The sequence below is a fragment of the Panthera tigris genome, chromosome D3, assembly GCF_018350195.1.
Source record: "Panthera tigris isolate Pti1 chromosome D3, P.tigris_Pti1_mat1.1, whole genome shotgun sequence".
NCBI classification, from domain to species: Eukaryota; Metazoa; Chordata; class Mammalia; order Carnivora; family Felidae; genus Panthera; species Panthera tigris.
The window spans coordinates 14,769,520-14,790,075 of record NC_056671.1 but is presented as its reverse complement, the minus strand read 5'-3'; the positions used below and the strand labels follow the sequence as shown (position 1 = coordinate 14,790,075).

Genomic DNA, 20,556 nt, shown 5'->3' with positions numbered 1-20,556 from the left:
AGGCATATAAACCCATGGGCACTGTATTATATACACACGTTCAGACCTTCAAGGTGCATGTATGTAAATTCTTCCTTTTAAATCTTGACACTGAGTTCTAAAGTCAAAGCCTGCAGTTAAAGGCCACTGACATGTCTTCAGACACAAACCAGCAGCTTTGTGATAAGTAAGAATGTACTGATTATTTGGAAATGACCTACTAATGTTCCCACTGCAGTGATTCATAGACTATGGCCTCAGAACCCACAGTGACAGTGAGCTAGCCAGTGTCCCCTTCAGTGTCATCCTTCATTGACAATGCTGCATGAGTCACAGAAGGTCCCAGAGGGAGGTGGGAGCAGGCAAGGCATGAAGGGTTGAGGTAAAGAGAGTTGGCTAAATAACATATGTTTTTCTTTTTCCCATGAAATCCCACTGAAACAACTATAAAGGTGTTTTGTTTTCCTCTGTTTTTAAGGACTTAAACCCACCAGAGTGGAGAATAGGTGGGGGGAAAAAACCAAACTGTAGAAGCTAAATGTATATGAAAAATGCCTCAAAATCTTAAGCCAACAGTGGAGACTCATAGATTAGCAGCACCTAATAAAAAATTAAGGTACCTCTAAAAATGAAGGTTAAGGCAGTGAGACTGGCTGAAATCCAGTTTAAAAAGCTGTCAGTTTCCAGCAATTGCATTACTAGGTATATATCCCAAAAATACAAAAATACTGACTCAAGGGGACACGTGTACCAATGTTTATAGCAGCACTATCTACAATAGCCAAACTATGGAAACAGCCCAAGTGTCCATCAACTGATGAATGGATAAAGAATACGTGGTATACAGATACAATGGGGTATTACTCAGCCATGAAAAAAGAATGAAATCTTGCCATTTGCAAGGATGCAGATGGAGCGAGAGTATTATGCTAAGCAAAATAAGTCAGTGAGAGAATGACAAATACCATACGATATCACTCATATGTGGAATTAAAAAAACACACACACAAGAAAATGAACACAGGGGGAAAAAAGACAGAGAGGCAAACCAAGAAACAGACTCTTAACTATAGAGAACAAACTGATGGTTACCAGAGGGGAGGTTGTGGGGGGATGGGGGAAATTGGTGATGGGGATTAAGAAGCACACTTGCTGCAATGAGCATTGGGTGACGTATGGAAGTGTTGAATCACTGACCTGTATACCTGAAACTAATATTACACTGTGTGTTAACTATAATTTAAATGAAAAAAAAAAATCTGTCAGTTCATCAGATCTGCTTCCCTACTTCATGCAGCAAGATTGCCTAGAGACCAACCTGGCAAAAGACCAGAAGTTTCTTTTCTAGAGAAGATACAACAGTCTCTGGATGAAAGGACTCTAGAAATGGGTACGACACTTTAAAAAGAAGAAAGGATAGGGGGGCCTGGGTGTCTCAGTCGATCAAGCGTCCAACTTCAGCTCAGGTCATGATTTCATGGTTCATGGGTTCGAGCCCCACGTCAGACTCTGTGCTGAAAGCTCAGCATGGAGCCTGCTTCGGATTCTGTGTCTCCCAATCTCTGCCCTTCCCTGCTCGTGCTCTGTCTCTCAAAAGTAAATAAATGTTGAAAAAAATTTAAAAAAAAAAAAAGGATACAAAATCAGAAGATAAAAATAGCTCTTAGAATTTTTTTGCGGGGACACCTGAGTGGCTCAGTCAGCTGACTGTCCAACTTCGGCTCAGGTCACAGTCTCACAGCTTATGGATTCAAGCCCCATGCCAGGTTCTGTGCTGACAGCTCAGAGCCTGGAGACTGCTTCAGATTCTATGTCTCCCTCTCTCTCTGCTCCTCCCCTGCTGGGTTGCACACACGCTCTGTCTCAAAAGTAAACATTAAAAAAATTTTTTTAATGAAAAATATTTTTAATGAGAAAGGTTAAAAGACAAATTTAAGGAAACCTCCTAGAAAATAAAAAGACAAAGAGAAAATGGGAAACACAAGAAAAGTTGAAGACTGCCATAGGAAGTCCACTATCTAAGTAAAAGAAGTCCCTGAATGCTAGGAGAAAAAAAAAAAAAAAAAAAAAAAAGAGGGGAAAAAATTACCCATTATATTAGTTACCTATTGCTGCATAACAAATTATCCCCAATACTCAGCAGCCTATAACATTTATTCTCTTACCCAGTTTCTGAGAGTCAGGAATCTGGGAGCAGCTTAGTTGGGTGGTTCTGGCTCAGGGTCTCCCACAAGGCTACAGTCAAGCAGTCAGTGGTGACTGCAATCTCATCTGAAGGCTAGACTGGGGCTAGCCTTCCAAAGGATGAGGCTGTCTTCCAAAGTGACTCACTCACATGGCCATTGGCAGAAGCCTCAGTGACTAGCTGGCTGTTGGCAGAAGACCTCAGTTCTTTGCCACATGGCCTTCCCCATATGGCTGCTTCACATGGTAGCTGGCTTTCCCCAAAGCAAGTGATTCAAGAGAAAGAGAGCACAACCAAAAAGAAGTCACTGTGTCTTTTATACTCCAATCTCAGAAATGAATTACTATCACTTCTGCTATATGCTACTAGTCACAGAGACCAATCTTGGTCCAATAATGACAGTGAACTACACAGGGGTATGACTATCAGGAGGCAACGATCATGGAAGCTTGCTACTACATACATAAAATGTGTGTGTGTGTGTGTGTGTGCATATTTATGTAGATGTATTATTTTAATTCTCAGAATTTAAGGACATATGTTTCCAGAACTGAAAAAGCTAACTGCTTAGAACAATGGGCCCACAACAAGGCCTGTCATCTTGAACTTTCAAAATGCCACAGATCCTACAAGCTTCTAGAGATGTTAAAAAGTCAGATAACCAGGGGCACCTGGGTGGTTCAGTCAGTTGAGTGTCCCACTTTGGCTCAGGTCATGATCTTGCAGTCCTTGAGTTTGAGCCCCGTGTTGCATCGAGCTCACTGCTGTCAGTGCTGATCCTCTGTCCCTCTCTCTCTCTGCCCCTTCCCCCACCCTCAAAAATAAAGAAACATTTCAAAAAAAAAAAAGTCAAATCACCAAAGATACACAAACGGCCAACAGGTACATGAAAAGTTGCTCAACATCACTCTATCAAGGAAATGAAATGAAAATCAAAACCACAATGAGGTATCACCTCACACCTATTAAAATGGTTATTGTCAAAAAGATATAATTTGACAAGTACGGGCAAACATATGGAGAATAGAAAACGCTTGTGCACTGTTGGTGGGAATCCAAGCTGGTGCAGCCAGTATAGAGATATGGGGTTCCTAAAAAAAAAAAAAAAAAAAAAAAGAGAGAACTACCATATGATCCAGTAATTCTACTTCTGGGTATATATCCAAAGGAGATGAAATCACGGTCTCAAAGAGATATCTGCACCCCCATGTTCACCACAGCATTATTCATAATAACCAAGACATGGAAGCAACCTAAGTGTCCACTGATGGATGGCTGGATTAAAAAAAAAAAAAATGTGGTATATATACACAATGAAACATTCACCCATAAAAAGAAGGAAATCTTACTCTTTGCAACAATATGGATGAACCCCAAGAGCATTATGCTAAGTGAAATAAGTCAAAGAGAGACAAGTACTATGTATTCTCACTTAGAAATGGAATCTAAAAAAAAATCAAACTCATCCAAAGAGAGAGTAGATTGGTAGTTGCCAGAGGAGGGAGCTGGGGGGTGGGAAAAAGAGTGTAGGCGGTCAAGGGGTACAAATTTCCAGTGATAGACAATTCCTGGGGATGTAATGGACAGCATGGTAACTACAGTTAATAATAATGGACTGTACACTTGAAAGATGCTAGGAGAGATCTTAAAAGTACTCACTACATTCGCACAAAAAATGGCACACCTACTGAAATGACAGGTTAACTAACCTTACTGTGGTAATCACTTCACAATATGCACGTTTATCAAAATGGTACAAATTGTACACCTTAAACCTATGCAATGCTATGTCAATTATATCTCGATAAAGGTGGGGGGGGGTGGTGATCAGAGAATAAATAATCAGAATGGCTTCAGGCTTCTCAAGGACAACATCAGAAGCTAGACGACAATAAAAAATACCTTCAGAATCTTGAAGGGAAATGATTTCCAAGCTAGAATTAAACCCACCAGAATGGAAAACACTAGAGAGGAAACAACCAAATTTTAGAAGCTGTAAAGTAAATTAAAACAAAACAAAACCTGAATTTTAAAACTGACAGCAGAGAAACCGGAGAATAATGAATTTAGCAGCACAAGGAACCTCTCAAAACGAAGGTTGAGGAAGGAAGGGGCTGGCTGAAATATAGTTAAGTGCTAAGTGCTTTGTGGGCCTTTTCAATCCTGGAAATGTATGGGCTTTAATTCTGGGAATTAAAAATGTAGTTACACCAGCCAAACCATCGATGAAATAAGAGAACAGAATGAGAGCATTTTTAATCATGCTTGGTAAGTTACTGCAAGATGCGTTTTGCCAAAATGGGGAGGAAGAGAGAAAGGAAAACAAAGGAAACAAGAATGGGAGATCCAAACGCAAAGAGTGACAAAGCGGAGCCCCCAGTACGGAGGTGAAGGAAGACTCCAGGGAGACAGCTATGTGCCATATGGGGGGCCACCAGTCTAGAGTAGGCAACCAGTCCAGAAGTCCCCAGGGGGAAGGCTTCTTCAGGGTGATGAAATCAATGGAATTCTGGTGCATCTGAGTGTCTTAAAGGGAATTTAAACACTTGGTGAAGGCCTTGAGGTTGAATTCTAATAAGCACCTAGGAAACCAGGCTTATACCAAAAATACAAGACAATTATTAACTCCTGGGGGAACACTGTCAAGGGGAAAAAAAAAAAAAAGGCAAGCATACTTTACAACAGGGCTCAGCTGTGACTAGCGTTTACATAGCCGCAATAATGTAAACACTAAATACTGACCTCATCAAAATTATGAAATAACTATATTGAGAGAGGAGGGAAGGATTTCCATGGTTAGAATTTAAGAGAATTCTTAGAAATGTCCTGAAATAATCAGCTAAAAGAGGTGGGATGATTGCTTCTGGGAGGGGAAATGAGGTAGAAAATAAAAGACTACTGTATTTTGTGGCCAACTTTGTAGAATCCTTTCATTTCTAAACTGCATTATGTTATTACTGTGATCTTAGAGATTAATATGCTGTGCTGAGAAATGAGATAATTAGCCAACCATTCATTCAGTAAGCATTTAATGTGTACCTACAGTATGCAAATCCCTGGGGATGGGGAGGCGGGGGGGGGGGGGGGGGGGGACCCAGTCCCTGTCCTCCCTCACAGTCCAGTGGGTTTCTCAACACAGCTGGTGGGAGGTGAGGGAGGATTTCAAACTCTTCTCTAGTGAGGCGCTAATAAGGTGAACAGATGCTGGGCATCTGTTGTCTTGAATTTCAAGGTTCGTGGCTAGTGGCAGGGGTCCCCCTTGCAAGGTTGCTGTGGGCTTAGCCTCAAGGCATGCTGGGACCTGAGCAGATGGGGCAGACAACTCCTGAAGTAACAACGGGCAGCTGGCAAGGTGGGAGAGATGTATCTAACACGCTAGAGGGACCTGGCATGTTTCAGGCACGAGGGTCACTGTTGGGGCTGCTTTGCTTGTGTGACCTCACTCAACCCTCACAATAAGCTTGCTGAGGTGGCTATCATCATCGTCTCCGCCTTCTAGACTGGAGCCCAGATAGGTTATGAGACGTGCCTAAGGTCACACAGTTTGTAAGTCACAGGGCTAAAATTCAACCCAAATCTTAAATCCATGCCCTTCAGCTTCAGCCTGGGATTTCCCCCAACTGTTGGATTAGGAGTTACAAGACCTGGGTTTAGTTTCTGCTCTCCCATTCATCGGTGGTGTGGTCTCAGGCAAGTTGCTTCCCTTCTCAGTGTCTGTTCCAGGCGTGGAAAATGGAAGCCGTTGGTCCTTTGTACTTTGGCACTACATGCTACGATGGAAGAAGCCAACAGGAAAAGGAAACGTAGGAATGCGGCGCAGAGGTGAATCCTCTTCTCTGAGTCTCAATTTCCTCATCTGTTAAAAATGGGAATCAGGCAGACCTACCTCACATGACTGATGAGCGCACTAAAAAAGATAATGCACGAAAAGTACTTAGCCCTTGTCCAGGCCCGTAGTAAGTGCTCAATAAACACGAGCTCTTCTTCATTCCTATTACTCATACTCTGACAGAGCTCCACCATGCTTGGCTTCCTGAAACTTCCACTTCTGGTAAGGTCAAAGCACCATGTTTGCAGGAAGATGAGTGATCAAAACAGAAGAAAGGGAGTCAAACAAGATTACTGCCTAACAGGAATGTGTGCTGTTGCCCTTTATTGGTTTTACATATGAGTTAGTTTACGAATACTTTCAGGAGCATGTAAGTGTGAAATTGGAAAGCGTCACTCCAAGACTGCCACGAGCCACCGCACTGGCGATATAAAAGGGGGAGGAGGAGGGAACAGGGTGGGCCAGGGGAAGGGAGAAAAGGACAGAGGCAGGAAGGAAAGTAAGGTGAACCCGAAGTGTGGAAGGACAAAAAGATACGGGTCTGGGAAAAAAACAACAACAGATTTTAAAGTTCAAAGCCCATTCGTCCAGAGTTACTGTTGAGCACACACTCTCATTTGACTTTTTAAACACGTCCCACCCCCTACCTCCGCTTTCAACCGAGCCATTTCCTCTGCGTGCAGTTCCCATTCCTGGCCATGGACACTGCTTAAGGCCTGCCTCAGTTTTCAGGCCAAGCTCAAATTTTCTTTTCTTTCCGAAGTAATTGTAAAGCATTTCTGCTTCATGAAAATTCAGACTCTGGGTCAGCAAGACCTGCTTTGGAATCATGCTGGGTGAACTTGAGGCAAGTTTCTTACTCTTTCTAAACCTCAGTTTCCCAGTCTGTAAACCCCAGATACGTAACAACAAATTCACAGACAACAAATAATTAATGAGATAATGCACGTGAAGTGTTCAACCACCTGCCCGATAAATGTCAACTGCTAGTATTTTCTCTGTCCAGTTTTCTCCAGGCCTCGAATGTAGCTCCCATCCCACTGAACCAGAATTACTGACAAGCACGGCTGCCCATCCTCACTGTCCCAGAGGAAGGGAACCATGCTTTTATTTATCTCTAAATCCCCCAAAGAACCTAGACTACCTAACATGCAGTACTCCATGAACAGCATGTAGATTGAATGCACTGATGTCAATCCTCAAGCTCGTGATAGTTTACTACTATTTCAAGTAGAAGAAAAAACATCCCCAACAGTCAGCTCCAGGTGACCAGATGATCCTGGCAAGGTCCCCTGTCTTGGCTGGGATGACTGTGAAGTTCTCCAGGATCTCATTTTGGGGCTGGAACCCTCTGCTCCAATAATAATGAACACAAGGACAATAAATCACCAACACGTATTGAGGACTTACTATGTCCCAAACACTACTTCCGAGTGCTTTATCTAATCTATGAGAAATCACTTAATCCATGGAAAAATGCCAATTCTTATCCCCACTTTACAGAGGAGGAAACTGAACAGGGTGACCAACTGTCTCGGTTTGCCTGGGTCTGAGACAGTTCCTGGGATGCAAGATTATCAATGCTAAAACCAGAAAAGTCCGAGGCACAAGAGGATGAGTGTGCCCTAACTATCAAGCCATTAAGTAAAAATCCCTGGGTTAATGAGTAGCCATACCAGAATACAGGACCCCCACCACCTCTCTGCCTATAGCTGGCCATATGAACTTGGGCACATCATTTATCATCTCTGGGCCTTAGATGTTTTCATCTTCAAAATAAGGGGTCAAACTAAATCAGCAGACAAAACTAATTGATTAAGCCACTCCTCCCATTCTGCCCAACTTGGGCTTCAGAATCCGTCTCAACCCAATGCGCTGGGCATTCATTCCAACCCACTTGTAGGAAGTGACGCTTACCATGACCTCTGAAGCTGCCAACTTTACCTTCATTGTCTCTTGGCACTAAACTAGCTTCTGGTCTCACAGGATTTGGCAGATTAACATCCAAGGACAGAGACAGATAGAGGGCAGCAGTAGTGACAATGGAGGGGACAGTTTCCAGAGACAGGGCACTCCCTGAATCCAGCCCTGTGTTATGTCCCCCTCAAAGCAGAGTATGGTGAATGAGAGAGTAAGGGCTCTGGAGAAACTGGGCTCAGAATCCTGGCTCACCATTTACTAGCTACGTGACCTTGGGCAAGGTACTTGACCTCTGTTTCTCAATTTCTTCAACTACAGAGTGAGGATTTTTAACAGCAGCTACCTCACGGGGTCATTACAAGGATTCAGTAAGTTAATATGGGTAAAGTGCTTAGGATATAGTAAGTGCTATATACATTATTAGAATCCTCAAAACCACTCTGGGGTGGATATTACTATTTAACCTATGTGCCTGTTACTTAACCAATGTGCCTAACGTCACATTGCAGCTAGTTAAAGCTGGATTCAAATACTGATTCCAACCCTTTTGCTTTTGCCACACTGCATCTCAGTAAACACTCAAATTTACTGGAAGAATCAATGTTGAAAAAAAAGTGATTCTTAATTATATGCAGGGACTTGCCAACCTGAGGCCACTGTACTCCTACCTTCAATAACTGCTTATTCTCTATGAGCACTGCTTTCCTAGCTGGCTCTAGAACCTTTTTTTTTTTTTTTAATGTTTATTTTTATGTTTGTTTATTTCTGACACAGAGAGAGACAGAGCGTGAGTGGGGGAGGGGCAGAGAGAGAGGGAAACACAGAATCCGAAGCGGCTCCAGGCTCTGAGCTGTCAGCACAGAGCCCGACACGGGGCTCAAACCCACAAACCGCGAGATCATGACCTGAGCTGAAGTCGGTTGCTCTACCGACTGAGCCACCCAGGTGCCCCAAATGTTTGTTTATTTTTGAGAGCGAGAGAGACAGACCAGTAGCCGAGGAGGAGCAGAAAGAGAGGGAGACAGAATCTGAAGCAGGCTCCAGGCTCTGAGCTGTCAGCACAGAGCCCGACACGGGGCTGGAACTCATGGACCATGAGATCATGACCTGAGCCGAAGTCGGATGCTTTAACCGACTGAGCCACCCAGGTGCCCCTAATCTCACCTACTTTGACCCCACACCCATTCACCCCATCGGCAGGCAGACACGTGATGCCAACAGACAGGAGCATCAGGCTGCAGAAAAACAGAGCACACTACTGAGTCTCCAACTTTTGAGAAACAGGGGAGAGAATCTTTCAGATTCTGATTATTGGTCTTCTCGTATCAGTAAAGTGAATTTTGTCATTTTAGAGATCTGTATCTTTCAGAGAATTGAGCAAACACAGATTAGGGAAAATGGGTAAAGGGATTAAGTGTCTAGGTACCTATGCTGTATCTTATCTCCCTCACTCCCCTAGGGATCCTTCTGAACATACATATCTTTTCGTCTTAATAATCATAGCTATTCACAAAAATACCTACTCTGGTAAACACTAAAATTCCTAAAGCTAATATATTTCTCATCATGTCATTATGTCCAAAGAGAGTGAGCTGGTGCCCATGTTTCTAGAGCATTCCATCTACTGTCTTTTTAAAAGCAGAGAAGGTGCTTAGCTTTACCAAAGATAGATGTGGGGCATCTCTAACACTAGCAGAAGAGACCAGAAATTGGTTTCATTCCTGCCTCTCTCCAAAGACTGCAAACCCTGGCTTTGGTGGTTACGCAGGCTGCTGGTTGGAGCTGAGCAGACAGTCTGAAGCAGGTGACATTGAACTGGTGTGTTCTTTCGTTCAGTGGCTCTACAGCAGGACACGACATGAAAAGGTCCACCGACATCCAGAGAGCAGCAAGATGTAGCGTGTCCAGCTCTCCATCTACATTTTTAGAAACCAGTTCAATGGCTCCTACCCTTCCCTGCTTACTTCAGAGATGACAAGAAAGGCAGGCAGGAAGAGAGTGATCTGGGGAAAAAAAAAAAAAAAAAGATAAGTGTTTTCCTCCAAAGGTTCTCATGTTGCTTATTAAAGTCGGCTCCATCAAGGTCATTCACTCTTTACATTCTAAATGGCTCCGTTTTCTGTTACAACACCTGCCCACGCTGTTTCAGAGCAAAGGGACCTCTCGGCTAGTAACTGTGACTCTCACAACTCGATTACCAAGGAAGAAGCCCGGAGTTATCTAGCAGGGGAAAGGGTCCTAGCAAATTATAGCATTTTTACCTCTGAAATTTGCTCTGTAAGAGGTGAGAGCAGATAAAAACAAACTCCCAGAGAAGGGCTGGAGAAAGGTGGAAATGCTGAATGCACTGTGAACAAAGGGGGCTGGGAAAAGGCTGCACAGGGCAGCGCTTAGGAACCCTGGCTTAGAATCTGAAAGAGCTGGGACTGTGCAAGCTGGTGTGTGTGACCTTGGAGAAATTACCTAACCACCCCCTGTGATAAAGGAATGTTTCCTCCTCTGAAAACTGGTGATAACAATAGCGTCTTCTCTCCAGGGTTGTTATGAGGCTTCGATGAGATAATAAAAGTGAAGGGCACAGTACTGAGGGCTGGAGCTATTATTATTCTCCAGCCCACCTGTCTTTGCACATCATTTTGCACTAACAGTATCTGACAACATTTACGGAGCACTCACTAGGACTAGGCACTGTGATGAACTCTGGGCTTCAGGGGAGAATTAAGCCAAGTCTTAGACTATGTTAACAAATACATCAACAATATAACAAATATATTAACAAATTATATTAACAACTGCATTGGGAGTATCAGCACTCTTTCACAGATTACAAGGACTGAAAGAGAAAATGCCTGCCTTGCAGCGTTTAGTATAGTGCCTGACCTAGACAAAGAACTCTCACAAAGGCGGATGCTGACATCAAGGGCAAGTTCTGTTTGCCTTGGCGACAAGCGGGAGGGTGACAGAGTTAACCTGAATGGTTTTTGTTGTTGTTGTTGTTGTTTTTACCACCCCTGTGTCGCCACATCCTTCACTACTAGCTTTCACGTCCCTGGCGAACCCCTAGCCTCCACCAGGGACTTGGCTCTTCTACAACTCTAGAAAGACCCAGGTGCTCAAGAGCTTGAAGGTTAAGATGACGAAAATAGAGAAAACCGGTCGAGCTAGCCCTTACCCCTGCGAGGACTGGCAACCAACCGGAAGGAAGCCTGCTCAGGCTGTGGGTGCTGGTAGTGCTATTTCCTAATCTAGATGACGGGTTGCATGGACGCATTCACGTTGAGAAGATTCAACTTGTACAAATAAGATTTGTGTGCTTTTCTGTACAAATGTTACAATAAAAAATTTTAAAAATAGTGACCACCCTTCTCCAACATCCAAAGCACAGAACAGCCCTTCCTGCTGGGCATGCCACACCCGGGTCGTGAGCACGACAGGTCTGTCACCTGTGGCAGTTAGCAGCCTCCTCAGTTTACCCACCAGGGAGCTGTCGAAACACCAGCATTTTTTTCCCCCTTTGGTAAAACTGGGAAGCAGTGCTCTAGAGTACCAAATGGCAGCATCTTCTTCAATCATATGAGTCTACCTTAAGGTTTTTCCTATCTAAGGTCAATTGCATTGACTCAACTTTCCATGAAATTGTTTTATCATCTCCAACAAGGAGAGTATATCACATTGATGGGTCAACACCTCTAGACTGCTCTTTACAAAACTGAGAGCCTTTGACATCACTCCGTATCTTCCTCTTCACAACGAGCAAGCATCTAGTATATCCCTCCCTCTCTCCCAATTTCCTTCTCCCACAAACGCTGGAGGGAAAACCTAAAATAAATTTCAATCATTTATCAAGTCAATGGATATAACACAGACTACATGCTGGTTTTCTCTTTGAAAGTTTATTGTTATTTAAAAAAAAAAAACAACCCTATAACTTTTTACATTTTACATTCACCTCTCAGAACATTTAATGGTACCAGTTAATGAGGATATATAAAAAGCCCACCAGCTGCTTCAAATGGCTGCAAATATTTTACCATGTTCTGGTATTAAAGTGGTTTGAACTCTTTGGAAAAAATGGCATAACATTAAGTACCAAGATTTCAAATTCCCAAATTAGAAACAAGATTTTTAAGTCAGGAGGAAATTTAGTAAAAATTCAAGGATAAAAGGAAAGGTTAATAGAAAAACAAAAAAAAAAATATTGTAAAAAATAGGATTTCCCCCGCTACCCCAAGGTAGGTTAAAAAAAAAAAAAAAATGCGACCAACCCCCTCCCCACTCCCAGTATTTCTCTTAGAAAAGTCACCCAACCCTGAATACAGGGTCTCACACACAAAGACAAATAGCTTGATTTGCAGATCAGCCTCTGGGATCTTATACTGGCCCCAGTTAGAGAGGAAGGAAGGAAGGAAGGAAGGAAGGAAGGAAGGAAGGAAGGAAGGAAGGAAGGAAGGAAGGGAGGGAGGGAGGGAGGGAGGGAGGGAGGAGAGAGAGAGACAAGAAAGAACGAAAGAAAGGAAGGAAGGAAGGAAGGAAGGAAGGAAGGAAGGAAGGAAGGAAGGAAGGAAGGAAGGAAGGAGAGAGAAATTATGTAGTTAGAGATCCATAAATACTGGTATCCAAACGAATGATAACATCCCGGCTTTGGTATGGCTACGGAAATCTGGAAACTGTTCAAGAGGACACTGGCTTTGGGAGAGAGGGACTCAGGTGGTGGGGAAGGCAACACAAAGGCTCTAAGCAGAGGTAAAATAAATAATTGGGACGCATCCATAGCAAACACCGTGTATAATCCTGAGGCAGGTGCCTCAAACAAAATACACATATAGGTTCTTGATCCAAATAACACAAGTGCAGGTCCTTGATCAGATTAACGCACATACAGGTTCTTGTTAAGAGTTGTCTAGATCAACCTTTTTCAAAGTATGAGTTGCAAGAAATAGTTTGAATTTAGGGAGAGCGAAAGAGCTTCTGGAATAAGAATGGCCACCTGGGCTAAAAGCCAGACCCTTCTTAGTCCAGGAACCTCAAAGTCTGTTTTGCCCATCACAAAAGCACCTCCATCTCCTAACAAGGGGGCTCTGCCTGTCAGAGGGGCTGAAATGCTGGCTTGTCATCTCTGGGGTAATGAAATAAAAAACTAAATCTTCTGGGACTAAGAGTACGATTTACTGTGCTGTGTCTCAGGTCTATTCCCCATCTGCCCCCGTTTTCACCACACTATGATTAAGGGTTGTGAGGACAAGAGAGAAGCAGAAGGCAGTGATGTGGCCAAGGCCAGAGCACTACCTCATCACCCTCAAATTTACAGAAGAGGCAAGGCCAAAGTGCCCATACCCTGGTCTTCAAATAAATAGTTAATTCACAAAAGCACAAAGGTGCCACCAGACAAGGAAGAAAAAAAAAAAAAAAAAAAAGGCAACTTGTTTTGATGCAGAATCCCAGTTATCAATACAGTCCGTTTCAAAAAACCAAACTTTGGTGTACTGCTAGAAAGCCAAGTAAGACAATCATTCAGAAACAAACAAAAAAACCCACAACTTTGATGACCACACACACTACATCTAGATATACTTCCATCACAAGGGCACTAGAGGATAACAGCCGCCTGATATTACGGGAGGTTACACACCCACAGTGACAACTCAAGCAAGAGAGCAAAGGCTGTCAAGAAGAAACAAAAGATGAAGCCTCTGTTTACTATGGACTTGGTTCACCAAAGCAAACATCATAATGGGGGCTGGGGGCAGAGAAGCAGCACAGAACACGGAGCCAACTCTAAGTAAACAAGCATCATCTACCCTGTTTTCTAAATGAGACTCCGATACCAGGGAGAAAAAAAAAGAGAAATGAATTACAAATGAAAACAAAAATGAATCTGTACAAGTCTTTACTCTGAGTCAGTAAGGTTTGGTCTCTGTTGAAGCCAGGACTTACGAGAGAAGGTGATTCACTGCTTTTCATGGCCCCCAACTTGCTTTGGGGTGTGGACATCAAAAGACAACACAAGGAGAATCACCCGAGACGAGGGGTACTACATACAAAGATGTCTTAGGATGTGTAAGGTCTACTGATTTCCCAGAGAGATGCTAACAGTTGCTCTAACCCCAAATTCATTAAATATCCTAAGGTGACAGCTATCATCCAGAAAATCCCATGTGCCAGGGAATCACTCCTCCGACGATGGGAAGGTGGGGCAGAGAGAACGGGGAAGGCCGTTTCACCAGGAATCATTAGGAAGAGCGCAGGTTTAGCGGCAGCCACGGCAGAGTTTTCTTTGTCTTCAGGCTGGACCAGACCTCCTGGGAGGCAGGGGGCGCCGACAACAAGGCCCCACGGGCTTGAAATGGTCGGGCAACAGCGGCATGAGCAGCAAGAGTGCAATCTGAGTTATGAGTGAGCATCTGCAGATCACTGATTACTGCACTATCAGTCTTATCTCCCCACCTACAATAGATAACCTGGATAATCAGCCTGGGCGAGGTACCATTCCATCGACTCGGAGCAGGGGACAGAAATGAATTAGAAATAAAAACTTCTGAAATGACCACTCGTTCCAGCTTGAGCTAGAACAAACATGTCTGAATATACCACTTGCATTAAATAACATTTAAAATGCAGGACCTTCAGCACATTATAAGCGTGAAAATGCCCCCTCTCCCAACCCCATTTACTCCGTGCACGTAGTCACCCAGGCAAATTTTTCTGTCGCTCAGCCAGTGGAATGGATGGCATACGCCAGATGTTACACGAGGCATTTATTTCTCAGAGAAGGCTGAGAGCCAGGAGACTTAATCTCCTTCTGCTAGGACCTCTGCCCCAAGCTTCTGGAGAAACAGTGAATTGGGCTCGACAACAGAAAGAGCTACGTGATTCACTAATCAGATTCATGAAAATGCTGTGTAGACTGTATCCCTTCCTGGTAGAAAGACCTAAAGATAATTAATTAAAAAAAAAAAAAAAATGTTCCTTCAAACTCAAAGGAGCCTTTAAAAAAAAAAAAAAGACAAAGTATAAGCAAAAAAATAAAATAAAATAAAATAAAGAAATGAGTAAACCAAACTCCCAATACTCCCAAAAGTAAGAGTTCATGGTGACTGACGGCTGGAAGAGGTTGAGGCAGGAAGGAGCAACGCAAAGACCGAAGCAGCTGCCACCAAAGTGCCTCGCGGAATCCACAACAGCGCTCCCCATTTTCCAAGGCCAAGGAAGCAATTCCCGGGTTAAAAACTTTCTATTTGGAAGAAAACAAAACCAAAAACCACTCCAGAAAAAAGGTCAAGGGAAGAAGAACACTGTAGAAAGTCAAGCCGCTGACCTCCGGCGGATCACGAAGAGCCCGCGCTGAAGCTGGCCCAAATAGATCCTCATCTTGGTGCTGTCACTGGTCTTCCTCACCCAGATCTGTAGGCAAGAAGGAAAGGGAACAAGATGAGAGGGGCTGACAGCAAATACCGAGGGGCAAATTTTCCAGAGCCTCAAAATATCTGCATGAATGGGGTGTTGGAAGAACACTGGCAACCTCTTCCTGTCTACCTGTGAGGTCTTCAACCCACCTCCTTGACCTGTGGCCCTGCTCCCAGAAACCACCACCCGAGACAGCAGGCGGCAGCCCTGGGCCGCCCTTCTCTCTCTCTCACACCTCTGATTCAGAAAATGGAAAGCACAGGGACACCTGGATGGCTCAGTCGGTTGAGTGACCGACTGCGACTCAGGTCATGATCTCATGGTTTGTGAGTTCGAGCCCCGCGTCGGGTTCTGTGCTGACAGCTCAGAGCGTGGAGCCTGCTTCACATTCTGTGTCTCCCTCTCTCTTTGCCCCTCCCTCACTCATGCTCTGTCTCTGTCACAGAAATAAACAAACATTAAAAAAAAAAAAAATTAAGAAAATGGAAAGCACAGTGATCTTGGGTTCTGTTTTTGCCTTGATCTTAAGGAATGACATTTTTTGATTTGGTTTGATTACAGCATTATCAACATTCAAAATACATGTGTTCACAAATATAAACTCTCAATCAAATTTGGAAATATTTTCCTTGCCAAGGGACTTCCATATTATAGCTTTTCGCTACTCTGGTTTCCTGGCAATTAAGGCAGGGGGAAAAAAAAAAAGAAAGAAAAAAAAAAAACAAAAAGGAACAAGAAGAGGAACAAAAGCCCATGAGTGAGCTAAGGCCCAATCAGGATCATCAGAAGGCTCAATGAGCTTGAAACAGTCCTTCCCTCCTGGCCACATCCTTCTCCCACAGATCACAGCAGATGACTGCCATTTCACCAGGCAGAGGTATTCTTGTGCGGCATCAAGGATGAACTTGGGCAGCAGAGGACGGCCAGGGCAGACGGGGGCACTCAGCAAGTGTCATCCTCTGCCCCAGCACTGGGAAGAAAGCCACCTCCTCGGTCACCCGACACACCTGAGCTTTCTCATCTTCAGAACAACCCTACGAAGTCCTATCCTCACCCCCATTTTACGGAAGAGGAAGGCTGAGTCCCCTTGTTGCTGACACCTGCTATCGAAACTCCTTGCTCTTGTCCCCAAAACCAGCCCGGACTCTGCTTCTCACCCGTTCCTCATCCGTTTTAACTGATATGCACCAGATGGGGCCTGACGCAGGATTCTGCTTAAGTTCTTCAAGTTCTGCTTCTCCCCCACATGCATCTCCAAGCCCATCTTTCCCTCCCCCTCCCCTCCCAGCTTCAAGGGTTTAAAGTGTTCCTGGTCTCGTTTCAGTCTCTTTAGTTCATGTATCAACAAGAGCCCTTACAGTCAAATATGCTGGTTTAAAACTAGGGGCGCCTGGGTGGCTCAGTCGGTTCAGTGTCCGACTTCGGCTCAGGTCATGATCTCACAGTTCGTAGCTTTGAGCTCCTCTTTGGGCTCTGTGCTGACAGCTCGGAGCCTGGAGCCTGCTTCGGATTCTGTCTCCCTCTCTCTCTGCCCCACCCCTGCTTGCGTACGCTCTCTCTCTCTCTCTTAAAAATGAATAAATGTTAAAAAAATTTTTTTTTTTTACCTCAAGTTAAATGGAGCTGAGCCCCTAAGGACCTTGCAAAAGCACTTTAAACTGAAGAATGGCCCCCAGAAGGGCTGAAATGGGGAGTCACCAAAAGGCTCAGACTCCCTAACCAAATGTGCCTGGAGTCAACTTATGCAAAGGCCACGTGGCTCCAGTGTCACTTTGGATCTGACCTGAAAAATGAGCTAGAATACTTCCACGAGGTGAGATATATTTCCTCATCATCAGAGTCACATGCCTCTCTGATACACTGAGGCTTCTCCCCTCCAGGTGACATGTCTCAGTGTCACCATTTTCTTGTCACCTCACTGACACTCTATTGTGTCAAAGGATGACCATCTTTAACAGAGAGAGTAAAAAATGTAACCTGCGTTGCTATTTTCCTGAAAAATCTCGAGGTGTCCCAGAGGAGGACAACGCACTGGTTGTGAAGTGACATTTAGGTCCCAAGAGGCCATGGGGCAGGGCACAAGGGCTGCTGCGAAGTCACAATGTCTCTTGCCGACGAACAGCAGGTCTCTTCATCAGATCCCTCTGTTCTGGTTCTGACGTGGCTTGGGGTGACTCACAGACCCCAAGCCAAGAGAAAAAGGACATTCATTTATCTGGAAGGTTCTCCCTGACTTCTGAGTAAACAATCATTTTGCAAACTAGTCACATTTGAGGGCATTTTCAATTCAGGAAGCTGGGAGAATGGAAGAGGCTTAAGTTATTTCATAATCCAGTTTCATTAGATTTACTGTGCACTGGCACGAATAAGTTACAGAGGGTAGACACCTAAAAATCAATTTCTTTGCAGACATTTGTGGACTGATAAAAGATCAAGCCAATCGAGCTATTAAAGTTTTAAACTTTTTTAAAACTACTAACAATACAAGTTACACATTGCTGACATCCCTCTAATGAAGGGCCAGTCGGAGAACTCACATCGTCAATCATACCATCCGCGGGCATAACCCTCTGAGCTGACTTTGGAACCAGTCCCTCTCCTACAGGAGAGACTCTAGGAAACCAATACCTAAGGACAAGAGCCTGGTAGCTCACTGCTGAGAGGTGCAAGAGGACACGTCAGATCGTAAAGACAACAGGCAAGGAGTAGTGTGTGGCTCAGATCAGGCCAGCATCCATTTACTGAGCACTTACTGTGTGCCAGACCCTGTGCCAAGTGCCTCATTAAAGCCTTCCAGCACAAACGTCTCAGTAAACATGAAAGCTCTAGAGAAATTACAAAGATGGAGTATGCTCCACAAGCAAGTTTCATTCTCAGTACATGGTTACCTTCCAAAGCAGCAGGATACGAACATACAGATATCACACAGACTTGCCTTCTGTTCTTTCCTGTGGTCTCAGTGGTTCCCAACTCAATTACTGTATGTGGGGCTCACAAATACCACCAGGAATATACAAATCCACATATGTTGTTAGTCCAGCAAAGCAAGGAATTTTCAGGGGGCACTGTGACTACGTGCAGCTTCTGCCTGAAGTGCTGACTTCCCTCCTAACCCGCACAGCACACCAGGTTCCACTGCACTCTCTGGGCGGCGCCCGCACGCTTATCGCACTGTGCTCTCCTCTCCTGCAGGATTAGGGAGTTCAGTCCCTACCTCATTGGCTCCGACAGAGCTGATCACACAGCTCAGCTTCTGGTTGTCCTTTGACTCCAGATAGATGGCTTGGCTCTTGTGGTACCTGCCAAAAACAAGACACAAATTTGTCTATATTTTTAACCACTGTACTAAGGTATGACTGACATGTTAAAAAGCTATACATATTTACTGTTTGTAACTCGAGGAGTTTGGGGTTACTGTTTGTAACCCATGAAATCATCACCACCACGAACATACCCATCTCCTCTCAACGTTTCCTCCTGCCCTCTTCTTTAGAGTTAATTGTTGTTGCTGTTTTTCCTTTTGTAGAAAGAACACTTCACGTAAGAGCTACGCTCTTAACAAATTTTAATAATATAGTATTGTTACAGGCACCAATTAAAAAAGGAAGGAAAAAAGGGAGACAGAAAAACACCACCACAAAAAATATAATTAAGAGTCTTATTTTACATTTGAGGAAGAGCCCGGATTTCAGGTTTAATTTAAAGGCTTCCATCCTTGGATTAGACCAGACGGCCTCTTAATCTTCTAAATCTGAAACTTCTATTCCTTGGGCCTTCTGCAGAGGGGAAAAGGGGGCTGAGGAAAGGCTGGGAAACTAACACCATGTATTTACTTTTTATTTGGACTATAAAACCCATTTCAAAAAGTAAATTACAATTTTTCAAAGAAAACCTATTCTGGGGCACCTCAGTGACTCAGTCGGTTGAGCATCGACTTTAGCTCAGGTCATGATGTTATGGTGATTCATGAGTTCAAGCCTCACATCGGGCTCACTGCTGTCAGTGCATAGCCTGCTTTGGATCCTCTGTCCCCCTCTGTCTGTGTCCCTCCCCAGCTCACGATCTCTCTAAAAAAAACAAACAAACAAACAAAAAACGAACCTATTCCCACGTACAAGCCCATTTCAAATCACTGAAGGTTCAGTGGATAAAATACACAAATAATAGAACACTTGTTCAAACCTATTTTCAATGTGTCCAAATAAGTCATCCATAAGAAGGAAGGCCAAATTCAGCCCTTACTTTGGTCACTCAGATGACTCATTAATCACTTACCGCATACCAGTGAGTACGCTGGAGGTTGGAGGTGGGCAGTCAACAGGGCCACAAGGTCCCTGCTGTCACACAGCTTCAAATACAGTGGCCATGAAAAAGACTGAGTACTCACCCTGGCAAGCATAAACCAGGCGAAGTTCTGAGCATCAGGGTATGTACCAACGGGGATTTAATTTGGCCCCATCAGTCAAGAGAGCTGCCTTGCATGAAGCTGACAAGACAGACATTCCATTTCAGCCCCAGTAGCTATCCTCTTGGCCTGCAGCACAGGACCACCTTCAACTTCTACAAGCTCAGGGACAAGGCCGAGGATGAAAGTGATGAAGCCAGGGCCAAAGCCCAAATGAGACAGCAGCAGCTGCCACAGGACAGAGCAGCTGCTGGACTGAAAGAGTTGGAAACATCAGCTGAGCTGCGGCTGGGAGCCCTGGCCTGGGCCAGCCCCAGTCAGTCAAAAATCTAACCTTTGGTTCATTCTGGCTGCACAGATCTGGCCAAACAAACCCACTAACTCATGTAAATTCTACCAAAACACATCTCCCAGCAAAGCACTGTATCCTATTCTTGGGGTGGGGGGGGGGGGGGGAAGGAGGGAGAGGCAGACTGCTTTGCTGGTATAACGGTATAATGAAATAATCTACTGCCAAGATACCACAGTGAGAGATGGACTTCACTCCCACAACGAGCTTTTTCCAATCGAGGTTCTAAGCACTCTTTAACCTGCTACTTAGAAGCTGAAACTCGGGTTTCTAACTCAATTTACTTCCTGAAAACACTGTTAAAAGAAATCGAATCATAAATGCAATTAGAACAGCGAGATTGGTTTAGACTCAGCTTTAAAGTTGCTTTTGGCCAGAGATCAGTTGGTAAACTGGGTCAGGGGACCTTCATTATGCTAAATATGTAATATCACAAGGTCTGAAGTATACAGCGCATGAGGAAAGGCTGAATTAACTCACAGCAT

At 44.1% G+C, this 20,556-nt stretch overlaps 1 protein-coding gene across 14 annotated transcripts in view; it reads right to left on the bottom strand.

The window, feature by feature from the left end:
- The window catches only part of SUDS3 (SDS3 homolog, SIN3A corepressor complex component), a 111,454-nt gene that overhangs the window by 63,081 nt on the left and 27,817 nt on the right, over positions 1 to 20,556 (bottom strand). For 10 of the 14 annotated variants that reach the window (XM_042961673.1, XM_042961675.1, XM_042961671.1 and 7 more), the window contains 2 exons: positions 18,532 to 18,616; positions 15,229 to 15,314 (listed from right to left, as the gene is read on the bottom strand). In XM_042961673.1, the coding sequence (XP_042817607.1) occupies positions 15,229 to 15,314; positions 18,532 to 18,616 (171 nt within the window). Of the gene's footprint in view, positions 1 to 5,955; positions 6,021 to 9,772; positions 9,917 to 13,102; positions 15,315 to 18,531; positions 18,617 to 20,556 lie in introns of those variants that run through there. The other 4 variants (XM_042961666.1, XM_042961669.1, XM_042961667.1 and 1 more) reach the window with 3 other exon arrangements.